The sequence below is a fragment of the Manacus vitellinus genome, unplaced genomic scaffold (genome assembly GCF_001715985.3).
Source record: "Manacus vitellinus isolate BGI_N305 unplaced genomic scaffold, ASM171598v3 scaffold_46_pilon, whole genome shotgun sequence".
In the NCBI taxonomy this organism is placed as follows: domain Eukaryota; kingdom Metazoa; phylum Chordata; class Aves; order Passeriformes; family Pipridae; genus Manacus; species Manacus vitellinus.
Genome location: NW_021940578.1, coordinates 4857013 through 4877880, shown reverse-complemented (window position 1 = coordinate 4877880; position 20868 = coordinate 4857013). Strand labels below are relative to the sequence as shown.

At 45.7% G+C, this 20868-nt stretch overlaps 1 protein-coding gene across 1 annotated transcript in view; it reads right to left on the bottom strand.

The window, feature by feature from the left end:
* RERE (arginine-glutamic acid dipeptide repeats) overlaps positions 1–20868 on the bottom strand; it is a 166793-nt gene that overhangs the window by 9207 nt on the left and 136718 nt on the right. Inside the window, exons 12-17 of the mRNA XM_029962400.1 lie at positions 7010–7172; positions 4768–4860; positions 3829–4028; positions 2388–2549; positions 1117–1230; positions 3–255 (exon numbers count right to left, since the gene is read on the bottom strand). Of these exons, the coding sequence (XP_029818260.1) occupies positions 3–255; positions 1117–1230; positions 2388–2549; positions 3829–4028; positions 4768–4860; positions 7010–7172 (985 nt within the window). The remainder of the gene's footprint in view (positions 1–2; positions 256–1116; positions 1231–2387; positions 2550–3828; positions 4029–4767; positions 4861–7009; positions 7173–20868) is intronic.

Here is a 20868-nt window from a genome sequence, read left to right as displayed (position 1 = left end):
AGGTGTGGCTGGAGGAGCCTGGCCAGAGCTGCTCTGTGCCTGCAGCACCTGGGGCTGTGCCTGCAGCACTTGCTGCTGGGCAGAGGAATCCGAGTCGCTCTCATTGTCCTGAGGGCTGGGGATGCTGGGCGAGGTGCTCCGGTTGTCCTGGTCGATGTCCTTGGGGTCGCTGCTCCCCTCGTCGTTGACGCTGCGGCTGTCGGAGCTCTCGCCCTCGCCCTCACCCTCTGAGGGGGAGTTGGGCCTGCTGATCTCCTGCAGGGAGAGGGGAACAGTCACCACTGCACCGAGGGCACCCCCAGTGTGCCACAGGATGGGACCTGTCACACCAGTGCAGGGACCCTTTGAACCTCCCAGCACAGGCAACGCGAATATCCAAGGGGAGGGTGCCAAGACAACAGAGTCAGGCTCCTTTCAGGAGTGCCCTGAAATGCAGCAGGTTCTCCCTGAACACAGTGAAACACTTTGAGGGTGACCAGCAATGGAAAAGATTTGTCCTGTGAGGCTGTGAATTCTCCATCTTTGGAGACATTCAAAAGCCACCTGGACACATATCCTGGGCAGTCAGCTCTAGGTGGCCCTGCTGGAACAGAGAAGGTGGCCTAGATGGCCTCCAGATCCCTTCCAACCTCAGCCATTCTGGGATTCTCTGTGGAAATATGGAAAGCTCAAGTTCAAAATTTCCAAATCCTATGCACAGAGTGAACACCTGGGCAGATACACAGAGACATCCTGAAAGTATTTCATCTGAGCTTTGATACCAGTGAATTAAGAGAACTCCAGTGGTAGTCTTCTAACTTTCCACAGAACAGGAAAAAATAAATTTAAAGTAAAAAAAATAGGGGTGGAAGGGGTGGAAAATAGTCCAAGTGTACTCCTATATGGTTGATGTTGATATTAAAGCAAAAAACAACTTCTGGACTTACCCTGTATCATTCCACTCTTTTCAACAGAAGGAACACATTACAATATTGGTTCCTTTCCAGCCCCAGATTAAGTTACAATTTGCTGTGGCTTAAATTGATTTCATGTTTTTGGTTTGTTACCAGGTTTGCAACCACCCCCCACCCTCTCAAACCATTCTCCTAAGAGGAAATATTCCTCTGTGGGACTCACTTGAGTTTTGGATTTTTTGGCATTGGACCTGTCGGGTTCCTCTGTGTCTGACGCTGCCTTTTCCCGCTGCCTCTTGGAGTTCTTGAGAGGAGAAGACACCTCTTCTTTTATCTTCTGCCACAAGGGAAGCAGAACACAGCAGTTACCAGTGGTGTAAATGCAAAAGTAAATTGAGTGTATGCCTGTGATACCATATTTAACACAAATACAGGAGAAGGGTTCCTATGGAGCAGGAGAACTCAGAAGCTGAGATAGTCAGTATTTAACAACAACCCAACAGGCATCAAGCTAACAGGAAAAAGGAGTGAATAAAGCATTCCTCTTAGCAAGGGGTATTTTAAAGAGCTGTGCAGGACCAAGTCCACCAGGAACTCATGGCAGATCAACTGGCCCAGGTTACTCTTCTAACAGAGCCCAACACCAGCTGTTAAGAGAGGATGGAACGAGAATTTCTGCAGGAGACAGGCACAAGATAAGCCTCATTAAAGTCCTGCTTTACTCCTGATATTTTGAGAGGAATATTTTTAGATCCCCTCAAATACAGGGCTATAGCTATTATAAGACTACTGCCTTCTTTTGTGGCCTGGGACAGCTTTATACATCACATAATTACCTAACCTAACTAACTTCAAATTCTGCCAGGTTTTCAGTTTTATAATGTGAAAACCTGCTCCATACTCCAGTTTTGACTCTTTTTTTAAAAATATTTATTTTTAACTCGCTACTTTTTTGCTTAGTGGCAAGTCTTGCTGTTTCATGTGGCTTTTGTTTCTTTAGAACTCCCTCGGAAAGACATTTATTCATTGAAACAGAATCAACTGTCAGCTTTGCTCTGAAAAATCAAACAAATACACCTCCAGAAAAACAGTAACAGAAGTAGCCTCAATTACCACACATTCAAATTCCTTTGTAAACAAAGACTAAGTACTGCTTAAAAAAAAAAAAATCCTTAAAAAAACCCCAAACTGTCTACTTGTCTCAAATACAGCATTTCTGAGCTGTATTACCTCCCTGAGCTTAATGCCTGCATTTGCATCTGAAATGGGAGGATTAATTTCTCGTGAGAGCAGAAAGGTTATGTGGGGATATCTGAATGGTCTGCACAGGAACTCAGCAGCAGCTCAGCTGCACCGGGACATTCTCTGCTTATCCACACAAGCAGGAATTTCTGGGTCACGGGGAGATTCTCCAGCCTCCTGCAGCCTCGTGTGTCTGACTGAGAGGCCTCAGGTGTGCTGTCCTAACACACAAAAGGCGTGGGAAAAGGTTACCTTGGTGGATTTTTTCACCGAGTCTGCCTTGCTGTCGTTGCTGGAGGTGCTGGCGGCGCTGGGCGAGTTGCGGCCGCTGGACCTGATGTCCTCGGTGATGGGGGAGGCTCTACCATCGGGGCTGGCTGGCTGCTTCTTCCGACCACTGCGTAGTGTAGACATCTGGGGTTCAACACAGACAAGTGGATCCAAGTCAGAATCTGCCCAACCTCTTGGATTTCCTCTGCCTCACAGCAGGGGCGTGCACGAAGCGCTCGTGCCAAGAGCTCGAGAACCAAAAACCAGGAGCGCTGTTACAACTTCTCCTTGAAAGCCCATCTGGACTTCAAAGGAGGCAAATCCTTCATTTGTCTACTCAAAACCAGTAAGTGCTGATTATTTAATTTAGTACTGTCTGTCAGAAGTAAGGTTAGAAAGATGTTTCAATGCACATTTGCAAGTCTGCCTACACACAGGAGTGAATGAGACAGGAGAGGACCCCCACGTTCCACTAAAAATAGTCTATCTGTTGGCATCCAAGCAGTCAAGCCCAGGTTCTAAACCCCCAGTTTGTGTGCTCCTAGTATGTAAAAAGGGGCCACAGTCAAGTTTATTTCAATAATTCATGCTGTTTCCCTCCCACTTTGGCAGTTTTTCTGGATGACTGGCTACCATAAAAGCAATGAGCCAACATTACCCGAGAGCGGAGCCTCACAAGAGATTTAGAATCAATGGTCATATCATCATGATCACAAAGACAGGGAGGGGAGGGTAAGGAAAAGAAATCTATCTGCTGCTTTCAATCAGCCAAATCCAAATCAAAGATCAAATTAGCCAGAGCTGCTGTCAGAGCTCTCCCAAGTGATTTGCTCACAGGAAGGCTCCCAGCGTTCCACCCTGAGTAACAACTCAGGGACAGGGCACACCAATCACAGAGGCAAAACAGAGCTCTCTGCAGGGAAGAGATCTGAACTCCAGTAATATGAGGAGACCACATGAACAGCATCTAATTTTTTAAAACTCTTCCCAAGGGCTTAACTCTGACAGGATCCAGCTGGAAGGAGGACACGTACTAGAACAGAATCTCTAACACACTGTCAAGTCCCCCCTTACAATGCCAGTCCACTGCCAGTCATTACAAACATGGAAATAACTGATCTGAGCTTGCAGAGACATTTCTGCTCCTTTTTCCAAAGAAAGCCTCAACCTCAGCAAAGCTCACACAGAAATGCAGCAGCAGGCCCAGTCCAAGTGAGATTAGCTCAGCTGGTGCTAAAAATGCCAAGGTCATGGGTTCAACCCCTGTATGGGCCATTCACTTCTGAAGAGTTGGACCTGACGATCCTTGTGGGTCTCTTCCAACTGAGATTATTTTGTGTGGTTCTGTGGAACCAGCACGATGGAGAAAGGGTCAGTTGAGGAGTCTGACCCTTCTCCACCAGAGGATGAGGGTTAAACCTACCGAGCCTCGACTCCGCCGTGTCCTCATGCTATGCTTTCCACTGAGTCCATCATCTTCCTCTTTGACAGGCTTGAACATAAAGGGTGGAGGGTCAACTGGCTTCTCGATGGGTGGCAGCTCCCCGTACTTCTTGAAGTGAATCCGACAGTCCGTGCACAGCAGGATGTTCTCCCGCCCGCCGTGGTGCCAGTCCTTGGAGGCTTGGGGCAAGGAGAGCAACAGCTCAGCAACACAAAAGCACCAGGTCCCCACAGAACAAGCACACTGGATTATTTAAAAAGCTGCAATTAGAAAAGTAGCTGCTTTTCTAAGGGGTAACAAAGTTGGAGAAGTTTCTGGAGAACTCTGTCCCGTTCCAGTGCACATCTTCAACGTTCAGTTTACAAACTAGTTGTTTGCTTGAGAAACTACAGCTTTGAAAGCAAAGAAAGAAGCCTTATCTGCTCTACCTGGGAGCTAACAGGCAGCTGTTGTTCTCCAAAGCTGTGGTTTCTGCAAGAGCAGCGAGCTGTGAACCTCTCATTTCCTTCCCTATTTTGGGGCTCACGTTTCCATGCCCAAATATCAACCAACCTTCAGAGCACCCACAGGAACGGGGCTGATGCAGAAGAGATTTGGTGCAGCATAAAGAAGTTGTGTGTGTGACAGTCACAGCCCAATATTGATTCATTACATCACAAATTGATTACATAGATTGTGGATTATGGAGATTTATTCCTGTATAAATGTCTACCCCAGGGTTCTCCTTTGTCACTGCAATATTAATTTGCAATGGCAAAGCCTGATTAACCCTGCAAGGAGGAATGCTGCATATTTTAGCTGATTCAACCCCACTTTTTTTTTCTGAACAGCTGTACAAGCACACAGACTGTTCCTGCTTGAAGGAACCCACATGAAACAGGCAGCAGAAGGGAAAACCAGCAGTGAACTGGGACATACTGGTGGTGAAGCAGTGGCGGCAGGCGTAGCCCTTCAGCTCCTGTTCACTGTCCTCGCTGTCAAAGTCATCTTCACTGGCCGAGCTCAGGTCCACTGAACAAGTGAAGAACAAGGGGAAAAAGAGGAAAATGGAAAATAAAACACTCAGCAGGATTTTTCTATTTCCTCTTACTTGGCTAAAATAACCATTAATAAAAATAGCTGGTGACTTCCTACAACCACCCTGCCTTGCATGGCCATTAGTTCTGATTTTTCAAACTAGGCAAGGCCAGACCTCATCAGCCTCCAGGTTAAAGGAGGATTCCAGGAACGTGCCAAGTGACACAACTCACAGAACTTGATTCAGTACACGGTACATTTCCAGATAAATTGTCATTCAGATGTCATTCCTGGGGAGCTGGAGAGGCTGTGTTCCAAAAACACAATTTTCAAGGTTTCTCTCTAGAACACATTCAAATTTAAAACCTAGTATTCTATACTTAAAACCTACTTTGCTACATTTAATGAGCAGACACTGTAGTGGCTTTTGTGTTTTTTATTTTGCTTCCAGACTTCACCTTCCAGCCCAGCTGAGGACCAATGTCACGCTCTGTTAGACACTGGCTGTATTTAACCAGGAGCAGATGTGTTTGTGGGTGGAAGAATCAATGCTTACATATAATGGACCTGTTTGGAAAACATGCTGTGATTCTTTTGGATGAGAGGCACTAAAGGACACCACCAGCTTTCCAGTCCTTACTCAAGCCTCAGAGAGCTTCAACCCGTGGCAAACTCACATTTCAAAACCACGTTTCAAAGAAGAGGAGGACATGGAAAGGGCCCCTTTCCTTTGTGGCAAGCAGTACACAGCAAATTAGCAGATTAAAAGGCTGTGAGCAAAAAAGCAGCATCTGAACCACCAAAAATCTGCAGACACCACAAAAACTGTATCTTATCTTCTAAGCAACTCAGGAGTAAATCCCTTCTTTCTGAGAGCGCTGCGTTTTTCAAGCACCACCACTATAAATTCACAACATAACAGGTCTGTAATTTGTCACAAGCAGAAAGCCCTCTGGCTTCTTTTGTTCTAATCCTTAATTAGAAGAGAAGTCCTTGATGCAAGAACACTGGTTTTCTAAAGGTTCCAAGAGGGTGTTTTGTACATGCAGGTTATAGTTTATGGATTATAGCTTATGGATTCTGCAGTAGCTGCCATCAGCATTTGTCAGCAACTCGTTACCCTTCAATTAACACAGGGCCCCATCTAATAACCAGCACCACCATAATCCCCACAGTAATTCCTGCAGGTGTTTTAACCCTGACTGCAAAACTGACCCCAGGCTAGGACTTGCTTTCTTTTACTGAATTGATTTTTATTCTCATCCTGCACTCGGATCCATATGGACAGATCCTTCCAACCACAAGCTCTGTGATGTGCTGACTATCTTGGATTGAGCTGTAGAGTCCAGATCCTCACTTCTTGTGCACACAGAAACCAGCAATAAATCCTATCGATTCAGCAAGGAAAAACTAACAGCCCTTTCCTACCACCTCACTACCACCCTCTCCAGAATTCTGTCCTGCCTGATCACCACATCCTCCACCTCCCCCACATTCTGCCTTCCACACACAGTCCCCCTTCCTTACAAGGCACGTGAAACGTGCTGGGTTTAGTCCACAGAAAGACTCTAAACCTCACAGGGTAATTAATACAAAGCCTTTTATATAAGGATGAAAGTTTCTATCTCCAAATGGATGTTGTTGATCATAACCCTGTGCAGTGCAGCACATGCAGCTGGTTTGGGGAACTACTCTTTGTTTGGACACTTCTGCTCCAGTCAAGGCCAGTGTTCTCCCAGGATACCCTGAGACAGTGCTGGACACAGCACCCACTCTGAGGTCCTGCACAAGGTGTGGGTCACCCAGGCAGGATGGAAGGGACTTCCTTCTTTCTGTGCTTCCCAATTCCCGACACTGTAATAAGCCTGGATTAAAAATCCAGCACAACACCAAGAAAAGAGCAGGGAAATTCAACACCAGGGCAATATTTCCATCCTTCCAGGATGCTTTCATGTTGAAGAACTGCACAAAGCACTGGGTGATCAAAGCCGCCTTCCACATTCCAGCATAATGGCGCAGGAACCGGAGAGGGCAACTGCCTGAACTCCATTTCCTTGCTCCCTTGAAGGTACAGCACCATTACATGGCTGTTGCTGCCTGCATTTAGACAAAGATAAATGCATTGCTTTTAGCTCCCACTTACAGAATTCACTGGAGGGGGGCCTGGAGGGAGTGTTGACTGGAGTGGAAGCGGTTCGAGTTTTAATTCTCCGAAACACAGCCTGCCTCCGGTGCCTACGGTGGGCTCGAGAACTTGCTGCTTCAGGGGTTTTCTTCCAATAGTAATAGAAGGTGATTAGTTCTCCCTGCAAACACAGAAGGAGTATGTTAGAGGGACATGCAAATCTGACTCGTCAGCTTTCTCCCTCCCTCGTGCCTCTCTGCGTGCACACACGTATTTTTGTAGGAACAATCACGAGGTACTTCAGCCAGATGAAAGAATTATTCAGTAAGACAGAAAATAAAAAACCCTCGTTATTATTTGTCTGCTTTTGCAAGCGAGGAAAAGAAGTAAATGGATGGTTTTTCACTCCTTGTCTAGAAAAGGAAAGAGTTTGGGAAGCACATATCCAGGCTCCACCTGGATGCTGCAGGCACTGCTGGTCCTGGGATTCAGAAGAGGGTGCCCTTGTCTCACTGTCAGCATCCCCTGACACCTCTGCTCTGCTCAGGAGAGGCACAACCTCCCACTGAGTTCTGAGAACAGACATCACGACACTGCTACAAATCTACAAATCCTCTGCCGTTCCCAGAAAGAGTAAGGCTCAATCCAAACAGACACTGCCATTTTGTCAACCCACACTCTACATACAGCTATTTGTCCAATATTCCTGTTTAAGAAGCTGAAAGTCAGAAGGAAAACGTGTTCAACAACAAGTCTATAACCGTAACACAACCCTACTACAGTAAATGGTGTTTTAATTTGAATATATATGCCCACATCTAAATTAATTAAGCAGTTAAAAGAGCACACCTAGAGAAATGAGTGATAATTTCACAGCATAATGAATCTGGCTTACATTCAAAAAGTGGAGCAGCTGCCATTCAAACTGGAGGATGTAATGCTGAACCAAAGAACAGCATGTGGTTTTAATCTCTTTTCTCTTACTTTGAATCCCCATCATTTCCTGGCGACTTGTCTGCCTCTGAGGTAAAAGGTGTTGTTGCTTTCAAGTTGCAAGAGAAGAACGGAGAAGTTCTAACCAGCCTCTTGAAAAAAATCAACATCAGAACAAACATACCTGAATTGCCCACAAAAAGGGTTCCTTTGAACCGTGTTTTTATGTGATCAAATAACCTCAGCCTGCTCCCTCGTGGGGAAATCCTGCAGCCCCTGCTCAGGGCAGAGCAGGGAGTTAACTCAGACCTGAATCCAAACCTTCCCAAACAAGCAATTAACAGCCACCACTAATACCTGGCCCCCTGAAACACCCTAAAGACAAAAGGAGGATGTTGTTCTAAACATTAACTGCTGATATTTAATGTGCTTAAGAGTTTTATCAATGCCTACTTTAAAAATGGAAACCCCAGAAAGAAGAACAACTGTGATTTCTGGCACCAGGCAGAAATAGATAATTTTTAATCTGAGCTGCTGCAGACTGGGATGATGCTGCTGATCCTCACCAGGAACCTAAACAATATTAATGTATTATATATTAAAGTAACAAGTATTCAGAGTGGTAACTGGTGAGGAAGAGGAGAAAGTGGGCAAAACATTACCTACAACTGTCGATTCTGAAGCACAAACACTCTACTAAAAAAAAATATTTAAAAAAATAAGTGTTTCTCAAAGAGAATTTAAAACTGGTTGGCAATGAGTACCCAACTATGTCAAACTGGGACAGAACAAGGAGTTCTGACCCCAGCACCCTGCTCTGCCACTGCCTGTTCCTCGTGTTTGCTTTAGAAATACCATTTCACTGAGTGCACTCAGTGGGCTCAAAGTCCATCCAGCCCAACTGTTTGTCCAACAGGGATATGCCCCGTGCCAGAGGCAGGCACAGCTCTGCACAAAAGCTTATGCAATGCTCTTGCAAATGAAACCAGCCACTTTTAACCTATAAATTCATTTATATCAAATCTGAGGTGTCAGCACCAAGGAGCAAGTCAGTAAATCCCACATCTTTATGTCAGTGAATTAATGTGTCCTCTGACACCTGGCAACAGCAGAGTGCAAACCAATCTGTTCTCCTCCCATCATAAAATAGGGAATGGGAACCTATTTGAGCTCAATTTACACACTGCAAAGCCATCAGGTCCCAAGGGAAGTTTAACAACTCATATCATAAACCAAACTTTAAAAAAGAAATGGTGTGTATTTATTAAAAACGCTGACTTCATGATCACAAGGATTCCCCCCCCACCCCCAGACCCTCCTGAAAGCGCAGCCACAACCACAGGCAGATAAAGACGAAGTAAAAGTCTATTTATTCAACAACCAGTTAACCCAACTATGAAATCTGGAGAGATCAAACGACCAAAGAATGTTCTGTACTTCAAATTCAGCGTTGGACTGCACAGCTACAACACTCAGTAAATGACTCTGAAGTAAGAGAGAGGAAGCACAGAGAGAATGGCAACGTCACACACGGGTCACACAGGTACCACAGGGAACAAATTCCATGCCAGATCTTATTAGCCACCTGGCTACCTAACGGGCATTGTCTACCTAAGGGATTAAACGCTGGAGTGGAGTGAGCCTGGCAGGATTAGACCCAGCTCGCTGCTGGCTGCATGGGTGGCACAAGCTCGAGCACAAAGGAGTAAGCCAGGGAAGCTTTGGTTCTCCAAACAGGGAGTAAAAAACCAGCTTCCAGCAAAGAAGTCAAATGAACTTTAATCAAACATGCAGAGTGTGTGCTGCTGAAAGCCACGGCACATAAATTCGGGAACAAAAGCCGCTGCAGAAATCAATAGCCTCCTGAAACATTAACACAGGCCAGCATTGATCAAAGGCCCCGGGACAAAAGGCTGCCTTGCAAATTAGCTGCTGGTTTTGCTTGCAAGCAAACAGAAAAGCATGAACGCGCTGACATGAATGGCCTGTAATGATCATTTTGTTCCTGGTGATCTCACCTCACCTCACCACAAGGTCTCGCAGTCAACACATCCCACAGCTCGGAGCTGTAATTGCCAGCAGAGACGCTCTGCTGGCTGGGGGAGGGCTGGGGGCAGCTGCTCCCCCTCGGATTTTCTGGGTAGCAGAAAAATCCCGGGGAACAGCCCTAACCAAAGAGCCTCAAACATGCTGTGTGTCTCCTCTGAAGTGTTCTGTGCCAGGAACTGGGGACTGCTAAACCATGCACACTAAAATCACACAGGTTAAAGCAGACTGAGCCATCCTTCACTGCAGCATCAGATTCGTTCAATTCTGGAGTGACACGTCCTAATGAGATAAATTAAGGAAGGGTGAGACCACCGAGGCAACCACTACCTGGCTGATGATGGAAGAGAAAGCTGTGTTGCTGACCTGTAATTGTCCACTTGCACCTTTTCTTACCTATAAATCTAGTATGTTAGAAGGAAAATCCCAATAAAATGACCCACACATTTACTCCAACACGACCCCTCAAACAAGCAGCTCTAATTCCTGTACTGTGCCACATCCAAGAAAGATGCTATTAGTGCCCTCCCAGATCAGCTCCATCATGGCCCAGCTTTTTCTTTTCCATCTGTGTGGGCAGAAGATTCATCTCTTTTCCTGTTCACAGTAACAGCCTCACCTCCACCTGATGCACCACCCCCTTTTTTTTCCTGCAAACACAACTGCATTTTTCCATGTAGACGTCTGATTAACTGTCCCAAGCAATTTAGGAAACATATAAAATGAGAGGCATTATCCAGGCTTCTAATGCCACGTTTCCTCAAGAACACCTACTTTCCCACCACTGAAGTTTCACGACACAGAGGGGGTGTGTTCTTCACTAAAACCACGGTTCAGCTTCCATCAATTCTGAAATACATCGGGAGCTCACGACAAAAATCTCCTGCCAAGGCCATTTCACCCCACGTCGTTGGTGCATATAGAAAAGTCACACTTTATTCTCCTTTTAGCTCCGTTCTAGGGATCATTTTTGAAGAGAAAGACGTGGTTCAGATCCCTCTTGCAGGAGGACACAGCAGTGAGACTTTCTCAGCGATTTAGAGCTGACACAAGACTTTGAGTGTCCCCCAGCCCTCATCCCCCCTAACCCAGCACTCCTGCACGAGTAGGGGATGGATTCCTTGGCATGTGGCACCTTTCTCTGACCTCTCCCACTGTTTTCACCCAGGTGTTTGTGCAGCTCAACCCAGCTCCCCAAACCACATCCCACAGCACCGGGGCAGCCTCCCCAACCAACCTTTACACTCCCAGGGGCGCCAGCAAACCTGCAAGTCCTGGCTTCCCACTTCTTATCGGCAGTTTTCAAATGTAAAATACACACCGTGAGCTGTGCCCCGTGTTTGTGTTTAGTCTTGCCTTGGGTAAACAAAGGATTAAGGCTGTGTGTGCCTTTCTGGATTGGAGAGGTTCTGACAGCCCTGCAGCAGCGCTGCTCCTGTGGAAGCCAATCACACACATCAACTTACCTTCAAGTATCTGTTATGGTATAACAGAGTGAGCAAACATAATAATTGCTGTTTAATTTCCCCAGAGCCCAGCTCTGCCAGGGGGGAGAAAAAAAAAAATCATGGGGGTGGGGAATAGCTTTACAGTAATTAAACAGAAAAGGTAAATGACAGAGCTCCTCAATGGCTATAAACCAGCCACGGCAGAGCAGAGGGGAACAGATTGTCCAGCTGTGGCCTTAATGAATTCACAATCTTTCTGGAATGCATCAAGATTTTATTAAGTCAACTCAATTTAGCTAATGCTCCTTAAAGTCCTGCAGTAAAAACAGTCTCCAGCCCTTCCCTCCTTCACTGGATCCCTGGCTTTGACAGAGTCTTGCTCCAACATCTGCTCCAGTGCCTGTTTGCCACGGGGTGGATCAAGAACGTGGAGTTTTGGATACTGGGAAGTGTATGGAATCAGTACAGACCAGTGTATCCATCTGGCACCTCCAGGCTGCTTCCCCAAACTTTACAGAGTGACCCCAAATACTGCCACGCACTGCTGGACTGGGAGACAGAGCTGAAGGTGCCCGACCCTTCCATCACACACATCCCACACCCCAGAGCTGCCAAGAGAAGAGGCTGCCCAGGGGAGTGGTGGCATCACCAAACCTGCAAGGGCTCCAAGAACACGTGGATGTGGCACTGGGGGACTGTGCTGGGTTAACAGCTGGACTCAGCCATCTCAGAGGGCTTTTCCAACCTTAGGGATTCCATGGCTATTCTTCCTCATGAGCCCCTACCCAGGCAAGAGAAAATGTGGAACTTGTCTGAACAAGTTTAAAGGATTGAAAACAAAATGCAGCAGGGCAGAGAGGAGCAGCTGTGTGCAGCTCCAAGGGCTGAACTTGGGCATCTCCACAACATGAAGCCCTGTCTGGGTGCCTCTGCCAACCATGACAAATAGGTTTGCACATGCTCCAATTAAGCAGTAAAGTCTCAGCAGCTTGTTCAGTAGCACTGATTAATGTCCACCTTGGGTGCACAGGAATCCTGCATAATCTACCACATTACCCAGATTTTAAGAGAGGCTTTTAAAAACCAAGCAATATTTAACTTAACACCACAAAAAAACCCCATTAAAAATCGTGGGATGCTCTCTAAGGGATACCCTGCAGGCCTCAGTTCTCTGGCATGTTTTAGAAGTACAGGCATTTTACCTCACAGTTCCTCTGGGCATTTGTTATCTTTTGGATGGCAGTGCAGCCCTCTCTCCATGGTCTCTGCTAAGAACTCTATCTACAATTTTAGGAGAAGACTGGCTGCCCTAATACTCTGTTCCCTGGCTCAGCACACAGTGAGGTTAAGCTCCCTGGTTTCAATTTTTATTTCAAACTCCTGGCAAACAGGCTGGCCAAGTGAGAATCAGAAGAGGAGACAGGTGTGTAAGAAACCCAGGCTCACTTCCTTGGGTTTTTATGCTCTCAATTTACTCCCCATACAGGAACAGGCACAGAATTTCCTGGGAACCCAGCCGAGGCTCCATCTGCATCTTCTGGAGTTCATTTGGTTGTGGAAAAAACCCGCAATCAGACACAGCTTTGTGCTTTCTAATTGTTTCTGCTAAATGAGTACTGGTACCCTGCTTAGTCCTCTGCAGACCAGAGGAAGATCAAGCTTTGATCTCCTGCAAATGATACCTGCAGAGCTGACACAGGCCTAGGATGCCACAGCTCCTTAGAGAACCGTGGCACTTTTGAGAGGGCTAAAACAAGCTTGGAGCCTGAAGATTTCACTCCTAAGTTCCTCAAGCAGTGAAGAGACTAAATTAATTTCATTGTGCATGTTATCTAAACACAGAGATCACGTCTGTAATTCCCCCAAGAAAATATATTTGCCCTTCTTAACTACTACTCCGAATTCTGCAACATAATGGGTGAGTGCAAATTAAACCCAACTATTCAATAAAAATTATGCATGGGAACTGGAAGAGGTGAGACACACGGTAATGCAATCATTAGTAGCAAAGAGTCATTGCAAAGCCAGGAGAAAAAAGGAAAAGAACTACAGAAGCTGGATGTAAATAATCTCTCCTGCCAAACAAGCATTATCTGCAGTACCCCAGCAACACTCAACCACTGCACAGCATCTTCCATTTGATGACAAAGTCAATCAAGTTTTACAAATGAAGTCTCAGCACATCCTTTTGAAGTTTTATAGCGTGGAGAAACAATGAGACAGAAGATTTATAAACTGGCCAAGATCAATCCTGTGTGGGAAGTAACAATTGTGCTGATTAACCTCTGTGAGCAGCTCCAGCAGTGACAGGCTCTGAAATTCCTTCAGAATTCCAACACGGGCCTATTGGACAGGCTTATCCATCCTTATTAAGCACAGTACTGGCTGAGTGTTAACAGTTCACTCTTCCTTTAGCCCTCAATACAAGCTGCTTTTTCTTACAGCTGGATATCCCTGCTTCACTCCTACCACTGTATGGTTTTAGCAAACCACAGAGAAACCCAAATGCCATTGTCCAAGCCTGGAAAAAAAACCCCAGTAACATGTCTCTGTGCCACATCTCTCTTACCATTTTCATGTAGCCCATTTGTTCCTCTTCTCCAGTGTTTGTAATTAAGGCTGCATAGACCGGTAGGAAATAAGATAATTAACATTTTATGGAACTTACCCTCGCTATCTGCTCTATGCAAACAATTCTTTTTCCCCTCCCAGTTTTAGGGATTTAAGCACCAGCTTTAACAGTTCTGCAAAACAAATGCACAGCACACTGGGGCATTGTTTTAAGCCTCAGCCAGAGTTAAAAGCTGCCGACCCTCTCTGCAGCTGCACCTCGTGCCAGAATGAAAAGAAAGCTTTTGTAATTACGGCTTCTTCCTCCAGAGACTCCTCTTTGTTAATCAACAGAGCTCCCAATGCCCACAGGAACTCACAGACTGTTGGCTGCATCCATTATTAATTATTAGAGCCACTCTTTAATAGTGTCAGTGGTGGTTCTCCAGGACTGGGTAACCCCTGCCAGGGTCACCAGGTACCTCCCAGGGGGATCTCTGGGGCTTGATCAATCCCGAGGTTATCAAAATAGTGTGAGTTAAGAACCCCAGAGCCTTACATGTATTTGTGGAGGGTTTATTTTCTGCTCAGCTTCCCCCTCTCCAACTTACATCACCCAAATTTCGCAGGTTAAAAATCTTGATTTCTCTCGACCACTCTGAACTCCAATAATTTAAATTTACCCTCCACCTCTCGTCTTCCACAGCCCTCTGTCCAAACTCTGCCCAGGCACAGCCCCCCAACCAGCAGCACAGGGGGGGCCTTCCATTCCTGCAGAGCCCAATTCTCCAGCCCTGGTGTGATGTTTTCACCCCTGACCACATTCACCAGGTGAACGGAGCACGACGTGGTTCTGAAGAACAGAGCTGAGATGCCTTTGCAGAGATGGCAGAAGCTGCTGTTTTCTTGAGCCAGCAGTTCTTCTGTTCCATTTTACAGCCCACATCAAAGTGCTGGGGTTCACAGCTGTTACCTGCAGCTGCTTTCCCTGCCAGCCTCTTGTTAACCAGAAGTTCTCAATACTGGAGCTCACACACCAGGACAGAGTGAGATAAATACCCAGATAAATGAAATGCAGGCTATTCAGGAAAGCTTTCAGGGCAGGGCACTGTCTGCACTGGATCATGTCTTTCCCACTCCATGTACACTTTTCCTGTCACAATAAGAATTTAGCAGCACAATAGATAGAACAGGATTTTCTCAATGAAGGTGCCAACACAGACACATTATCCCCTTTAACTGCACTTTCTTTTTGCAGCAGCTCAATAATTAAGTTTCTTGGTTGTGCATTGCCGGAGTTCAGGTGTGGAACAAAAACCCATTTCACTGCTACATCCCAATGCTACCTTTTTCAAAGCCTAAAATACATCACATTTTCACTGTTTAAAGCAGAGGCATCAGCGGTTCATGCAGGGGTGTGCTGGAAAGAAGCGAGCCGTGAAGCCATAAAGCAGTTCCAGCCACCACACTCCATCCTGTAAACATTTTTCTATTTATCTGCCCTTCATTACAAGCACAATCTTATTATCTGAGCACATCCTCAAAGCGACAGCCGTCAGGGTCACCCTATAAAATATACATCGGCAACGTTACCTCTAATGACTGGAGAGAGCGGGAGATGAAGGATGGGAGGAGTGGAAATACTGCAGGATGTTCTAAAGGGATCATCAGTTATATCTCTGCATTTCCTGAGGTGATAATTGAATGACAGTGGCTGGGAGGAAAATCCATTTTTGAGCTTGGGAAAGGACTGTTAAGGAAAATCAGGGGTTTTTTGTGCTGGCAGCGTGTAATGGCTGCCAGAGAATGGAAACCTTCAGCCACAGCAGCTCCTGTGCCTTATGGATTCTGTACAGGGGCTGAGAATTAGATCAAGTACAATCAGATATTCAAGCCAATCCAAAAAACATCAAGGGATTTTGGTGCTGGTTGTTGTGGTTTGCATGTCAGCTTTAATTAACAAGAGACCAATCTGTGTATGGGCACAAGAAAGGGACACTCCGACCACAAGTGCAGCAGCCCTTTTTTACTTTCATAATTTCCTACTTTCATAATTTTCTACTTTCATAATTTCCTACTTTCATAATTTAAACAAAGTATTAAAAAATTTAATTCTGCTATTCAGCAGGGAACTCAATCCCCCTGCACCTCAGTAAGGTGTACAGATGCTCATTCGTTTTTCTGAGAACTGAAATGAAACTTGGGATTATTAAGGAAGTTTTTATACTTTAAAAATATTTTTTTTATTGCCTGATTTATTTTACAAATGGAATCAAACTATAGTTAAGAAAACACTTCTCCAGTTGTAACTGTTGGGTTTTTTGTTCTGTTAGTCGACTGATTCACAGCAATAACTCAAGTTGGTGTTAAAAACAAACCATTCCCAGTGAACTGTCTCTTGGAATCAATGCTCTGCATCACTGCAGCCCTGCCCTGGCTGCCCCAGGCTCACACAGAACTGAAGAGAGGATGGAAAATGCTGACTTGGAGCTCAGGCTCCTGGGTTTTCTCTCACTAAAATACTGGGGAGGGGCAATAAAATAACCCCCCCACATTCCCACTCCTCAGTAGCTAAACCAGACAAGCATTCCAAAGCTGAGGGAACTCCCCTTCAGTCCAGCTGGAAATTCCCCCAGGGATCAGAGGGATGACATCTCACTGCTCTGAAAAGGTGAGGTGCTGACATGGTGAAGTGCTTTCACTTTGCAATGCACCTTTCCTGGCCCTTCTCACCTGAGGAGCCACTGGAGCTCCAGCATTTAACAGAGAAGTTCCTGGTTATCTTTCCAAGCCCCAGTTTAAACCCACTGGTCCACGTGTGGGCAAAGCCTTTCAGGCTGAACTCACATCATCACTCAACACCTCTGGGGCACCTTGGACCCTCTGGGAAAAAAGTTCCAACCCCCAAGTTGCTGCAGCCTCTCTGTGACAGTCAAATGTGTAAATCCTACAATGTTTTATGGGCCAAAAGGACTGTTTTCCTGTTAACTGGAGCTGGTGCTTCTGTTTGCTTCTTTGTATGAAACTGTCTCATGGCTTCCCCAAGTCAGAATATATTACATTATATATTATATTACCATCTTTCAACCCAAATCTTGCCATGCTCTATTACTGGAATCTGAGATCATTCCCACTAGGAGTCCATCTCCATGATGTCAGACAGGTTTTATTCCCCCTGATTCCTTTGAAGAGTGGGATTTTGCCTCTGGATTAAGAACACAGCTGATATGCACTGCTCCCTGCAGTCCCAATTTCCTGGGCAGGCAGTGGGCACTGAGATGACAACATACCACAAAACCAAGGAAGCAAAAACCAATAAAGAAGCACATGGAAATTCTGAAAGTTTGGTCAGATTTTTCCATTTTTAAGTAGGGCAAGAAGGGCTGAAAGGGGAAGAAGAATTAGCCACTTGTTCCTCAAAAGTCGGATCTAATTGCTTTTATTTAAATAGAAAATCAGAATTCGAGCTCCACCCAGCCCTGTGACAACCACCAGCAAGGCAACTTTGCCACGAGCAGCACAGTTTTGGACTCCTGATGTGTCTGACCACTGACCTGCATTCCACACTTCCATGTGCCAGATGTTTCAGGTTTTCCAAGCACATCTGGGCCGGATCACACAAAGCCTGGCTTGTCAAATGTCGGCACTCCCTCCCCTGACACAGCTTCCTCCCTCTGCAGCTCGTGACCCACGGGGGAGCTGCTGGGTTTTAATAGTTCATTACAAAAAAACAGCAGCCATCAGAAAATACTGACAATTATACAGGAGATAAACTTTGTAAAACCACCCTCTCGCTGCTAATGAGGAATGGGAAGCTGTGATCCCCTGGAAACAACAATTTTCAGTCTTTTTTTTATAAAAACTCCTCACACCTGGTTATTTCAGGATGAAAACTATCAACCCCCCTGACTCCACGCTGAAGACAGACAGAATTTGACCTCTTAATAAAAATCCCTAGCACAGGATGTCCAACATCTGAACGAGCCAGATGGAGGAAGAAACCCACCCGTTTTACACCTGGAAAATATCAACTGAACTCATCCCAACCCCCAGCTTATCACTGCAAACTCACACACTGCACCAACAGGGGTTTAGGGAGGATGGGGGCCTGTCCCACAGTTCAGGCTGAGTTATGGACAAGGCAACCAACTTGCAAACAAACCCTCTCATGCACAGTCCCTGCCATCAAGCCCTGATTTTAAACAGACCTGGTTCCTCTCAGATCTGGTCCCTGAGCAGCTGTTTTCCTTTTACTGCTCTCTGAGAACAGTTCTCTAAACCAGTAGATTTTCTAGATTAAGCATGGAGGGCTGAGGGGTATTTAAGTGTTTTCCTGTTTATCAGAGGAATATATGCAAAGAGGAATACTGAAGCAGGACATCAAGCAACCTCCCACCCCCCAACCCACAAAGAACTGCCACGTAAGCTGCTTATCCCTCAGTTATTGTTGCTTCCCTCCAGTCTCAAATTCCTTCTGTCAGGAAAAAATCCTTAGCAAGCAAAATTTAACCAGAAGACAATGCTAAGAGTTGTAAAGCAGTATTAGAAAGAGCCAAATGTTGTAGCTCACTATAATACCTACACAGTGAGCTCAGAAGTGAAAGAAATCACTAACTCTTCACAGTTCTCTTCTGCCCTGGTGTCTCTAGCAAGGATTAATTCAGACTGCTCCCCTGGAAAGTCAATTTGATCCTCACAATTAGGAGTAAGAGAAAAAAAGGGCACCAGTAATTTGGGGCACGACTTAGAGCTCTGACTCCTGAGGATTTGCAAATCATCCCAGGGTGAGCTCAGAGCTGACATGAGCTGCCCCATGAATCCTGTCCCCCTGTCCGAGGCCACGTCCACTGCAGGGGTGTTGCAGGACAGGTGACACGGCTGTCACAGCTCCCTCACCCAGTGAGCTGAATTCAAATGTGTCATTGTCTGGGCTGATGCTGTTAATTGCAGTGAACAGCAGGCTCAGTGTTACCTTTCTGTCACGTCCACTCCAGGGCTGAGCTGAGGAAGAGCTGTGTAAGCAGGGCGGGAAGGGAGCGTGAAGGAAAAAGGAAATTAAACCAACGGTATTTTTCCACCAACACAAAAATCAGCTGCCACCAGGAGCAGAGATCTCAGATGCCTCAGAGCTGTGACTCACACCCCCAGGCCACTGAACCCTCCCACAGCTATTGCTCACAGGTTGGGCACATTTCAGCTTCTGCCCCACTGGATGCCAAAAAGACACCTCCGTGTCCCTGGCCCTGCACAATTCCTGTTATCCCGAAGTGCAGCTCCATGCACAGTTATCCAGAGGAGCCATTACAGCTGAAGGGCAGCACTGGCAAAAGAACAAATGGCTACAGACCTGATGAGCTTTAATATGAAGTTGGATCTGTCCCTGAACGGGATCTGTGTGACAACACACCTCAGGTGTTCTGGGCCTGCACTCCCTGCCAGGGGAAAGCAGTGCACGGATCCCAGGAAAGCTGTCAGCACTGCCCTGCTCCTCTGCCAGCCTGCCACTTCAGGAACAGTTTCCTTACAACAGCCTGACAAGCTCGTTTAGAGCTGCCTTTCTGCCTCCCTCAAACACGTCCCTCCACATTCACTTTAGTGCCCAAGAAAAGCTCAATTCCCTTGTGCAAACAAAGTCAAGTTGACTTCCCTGTTCATAGGTCTGGACTAGTGTTGTCTCTACCTGCCTTCCTGAGCTCCTCTACAGACTGAGACAGTTTTGATAAAGAGCAATAAAATGTCATTTTTACCCCGTCAGTGATCTCCTGAAAACTAAGATGCTTCCTTTACTGCTTTATTAGATATGCAGAACTACATAAATAGTGTATATATATGTCTATATAACTATTATAACTATATAAATATAAATAACTATAGTTATAAATAGTTATAAATCCAATACGTAAAGTGATATATAATGATAACATATATATCATATAGCAGTATATAACATATATACATAATTATTTACAACAATATCAGACATATAAAACATATATAATAATAGTTATGTATCAAACACTGCCTGACAGCTCCTGCTACACCAGACTCAGCAGGACACTTCCATCCCTAATAGCCACCAAAATTCCCCACTGTATTTTTTTCTTCCTTAAACTTTGCTCTTCTGGAACAGATTTCTCCCCCTGGAAACCAACCAATCTGTGGTTCTAGATAAAGCTCAACAGCTTCCATCTATTAAGAAAGCTGCACTTCACTCTGCATTTGGTTTACACTACAGCAAAATATACCATGCCCTAACTGAATTCTTCAGAAAGATGGAGAGCCCCAGTGACAGGACTGGAAAATACCCTGAGATGGATGTTCAGGGGGCTGATTTCACTGCCACGTGTGTCTGAAAATCAGAATGCCACAAGTGTTCTTAGGTGGGGGCACACTGTCATTTGTCCTTTTAACTGTGGAAGGTTTCTGTTTGGGAACCAAGCCCAGGGTTTGGGCTCAGGGTCAGGCTCACCAAACAACCACGTGCAGGGCACGAGGAACATCTCCTGCAGACATGGAACACCAGTAACTTCTGGGAAGGGTTTCTCTGTGCACCATCACCTCAAACCTGCAGAAAAAGGTCAGCCTAGAAAGGTCACATTGGCATCACGTGACAAACCTTTCTGTGAATCCCCCAGCTCCTGTCTTTTTCCTTTCCAAGCTGGTCCTTACAAAGCTTCTCCTACAAGCTTTGGAGCAATGTCTCAGTCTCAAGTGGTCTGATCCCCACAGCACCATTATAGAACAGGCATTATCCCATTCACAGAGCAGCCAAGCCAGAGAAGGCCAACTGAAGAACAAGATTAAGGAGATTAAGCCAGTTCTCTCTATACAAGACTAACTTCACAGAGCTGGAGCCAGCTTTCTGTGGGATCAGATCCCATTTTTCATCCACCAGCACCT